This window comes from Bison bison, unplaced genomic scaffold (genome assembly GCF_000754665.1).
Source record: "Bison bison bison isolate TAMUID 2011002044 unplaced genomic scaffold, Bison_UMD1.0 scf7180017845431, whole genome shotgun sequence".
Classification (NCBI taxonomy): Eukaryota; Metazoa; Chordata; class Mammalia; order Artiodactyla; family Bovidae; genus Bison; species Bison bison.
Genome location: NW_011476004.1, coordinates 11,789 through 12,905, shown reverse-complemented (window position 1 = coordinate 12,905; position 1,117 = coordinate 11,789). Strand labels below are relative to the sequence as shown.

Genomic DNA, 1,117 nt, shown 5'->3' with positions numbered 1-1,117 from the left:
GAAGCACAATTCGGACCGAAGAGGATGCCGCAAGGCCCTGAACACCGCGGAGACGCAGACGCAGAGGCGCGGCCGGGCGTGCGCATGCGCCGCCCACAGGGCGAGGACGCCGAGTGCCGACCCCTGGCGGCTGGAGGGCAAATGGCCCGCGCGCACGCCCGGGTGACGTCATCAGGCGCGGCGCGCGGCGGCTTCCGCATGGGCAGTGGCCGGGCAGCGAGTTCGCGTTCCCTGCAGCAGGTGCGACCCTCCTGCGAACCAGGTTGAGCACAAATCGAGGCCCGCACACCTCGGGTACAAATATTTGAAAACTGTGAGTCCACTGTACAAAGTGAAAAACCGAGCTCCCTCCTACCTGGCCCGCCCCGCCCGCGGCTCCAGTGCGGCCGCAGCCACACCCAGGCCTGTCCGGGCCGCGGTCCCCCCAGACCAGCCCCCGGGACGGCCCGGGAAGGGGCTCGAGGCTTGGGCAGGGAATCCGGGATCCGGGTACAAAGTGTAGCCTGAGTGCAGGCTGGCTCCCAGCGGAGGGGATGGCCACGTCCGGCCCCTCTGGACTCACAGGCCAGGTCTACCGTGTGGCCCGAGCCCCTTCCTGGGGCGGCACGGCCGTGGGTGCCCCTCTGCCCACCACCGGCCCCATTCCCAGCCCCCGGCAGAGCTAGGGTTTCCTCACCCCTGGAGCCTCCCCGGCAGAAAGGGGCACAGGTCCTCCCGAGAAGGCCGGCCTAGCAGAGTCTGCTCCCTCGGTATCCCGACTCCAGCCCTCAGGACCTTGCAGCCCCACGTTTCAAGGTCCACGTCAGAGAGGCCCTCACCCTCGTTTCTGGGAGGAAATGAGAAGCAGGGGTCACGCTGGTGGGGTATTCTGTCCCCCAGCTCTGTGGTCAGCGCAAGGGAAGACACAGCTCACCCAGCCCAGGTGTGCAGAGAGGCTGCACAGAGGTGGGCAGTGGTGGCCAGTCACCCAACTTAACCTGCTGTGCTTACACACAGTTCCCATGGCAACGGGGGTTGGGGACACCTGGAGAATGACGGAGCGGGGCAGCCCCGGGGTGCCTGTACCAACCACAAGGCCACCAGGGCAGCTGATACTCCTGCCCCGTGACACCCCCAC

The 1,117-nt window shown here is 67.6% G+C and overlaps 1 protein-coding gene across 3 annotated transcripts in view; it reads left to right on the top strand.

The window, feature by feature from the left end:
* The first annotated feature begins 6 nt into the window (after positions 1-6).
* MYL5 (myosin, light chain 5, regulatory) overlaps positions 7-1,117 on the top strand; it is a 2,774-nt gene continuing 1,663 nt past the window's right edge. For all 3 annotated transcript variants that reach the window (XR_824778.1, XM_010834602.1, XM_010834598.1), the window contains exon 1: positions 7-262. Coding sequence is in view for 2 of the 3 variants with exons in the window: in XM_010834602.1 (XP_010832904.1) it covers positions 25-262 (238 nt within the window). In the remaining variant the exon portion in view is untranslated. The remainder of the gene's footprint in view (positions 263-1,117) is intronic.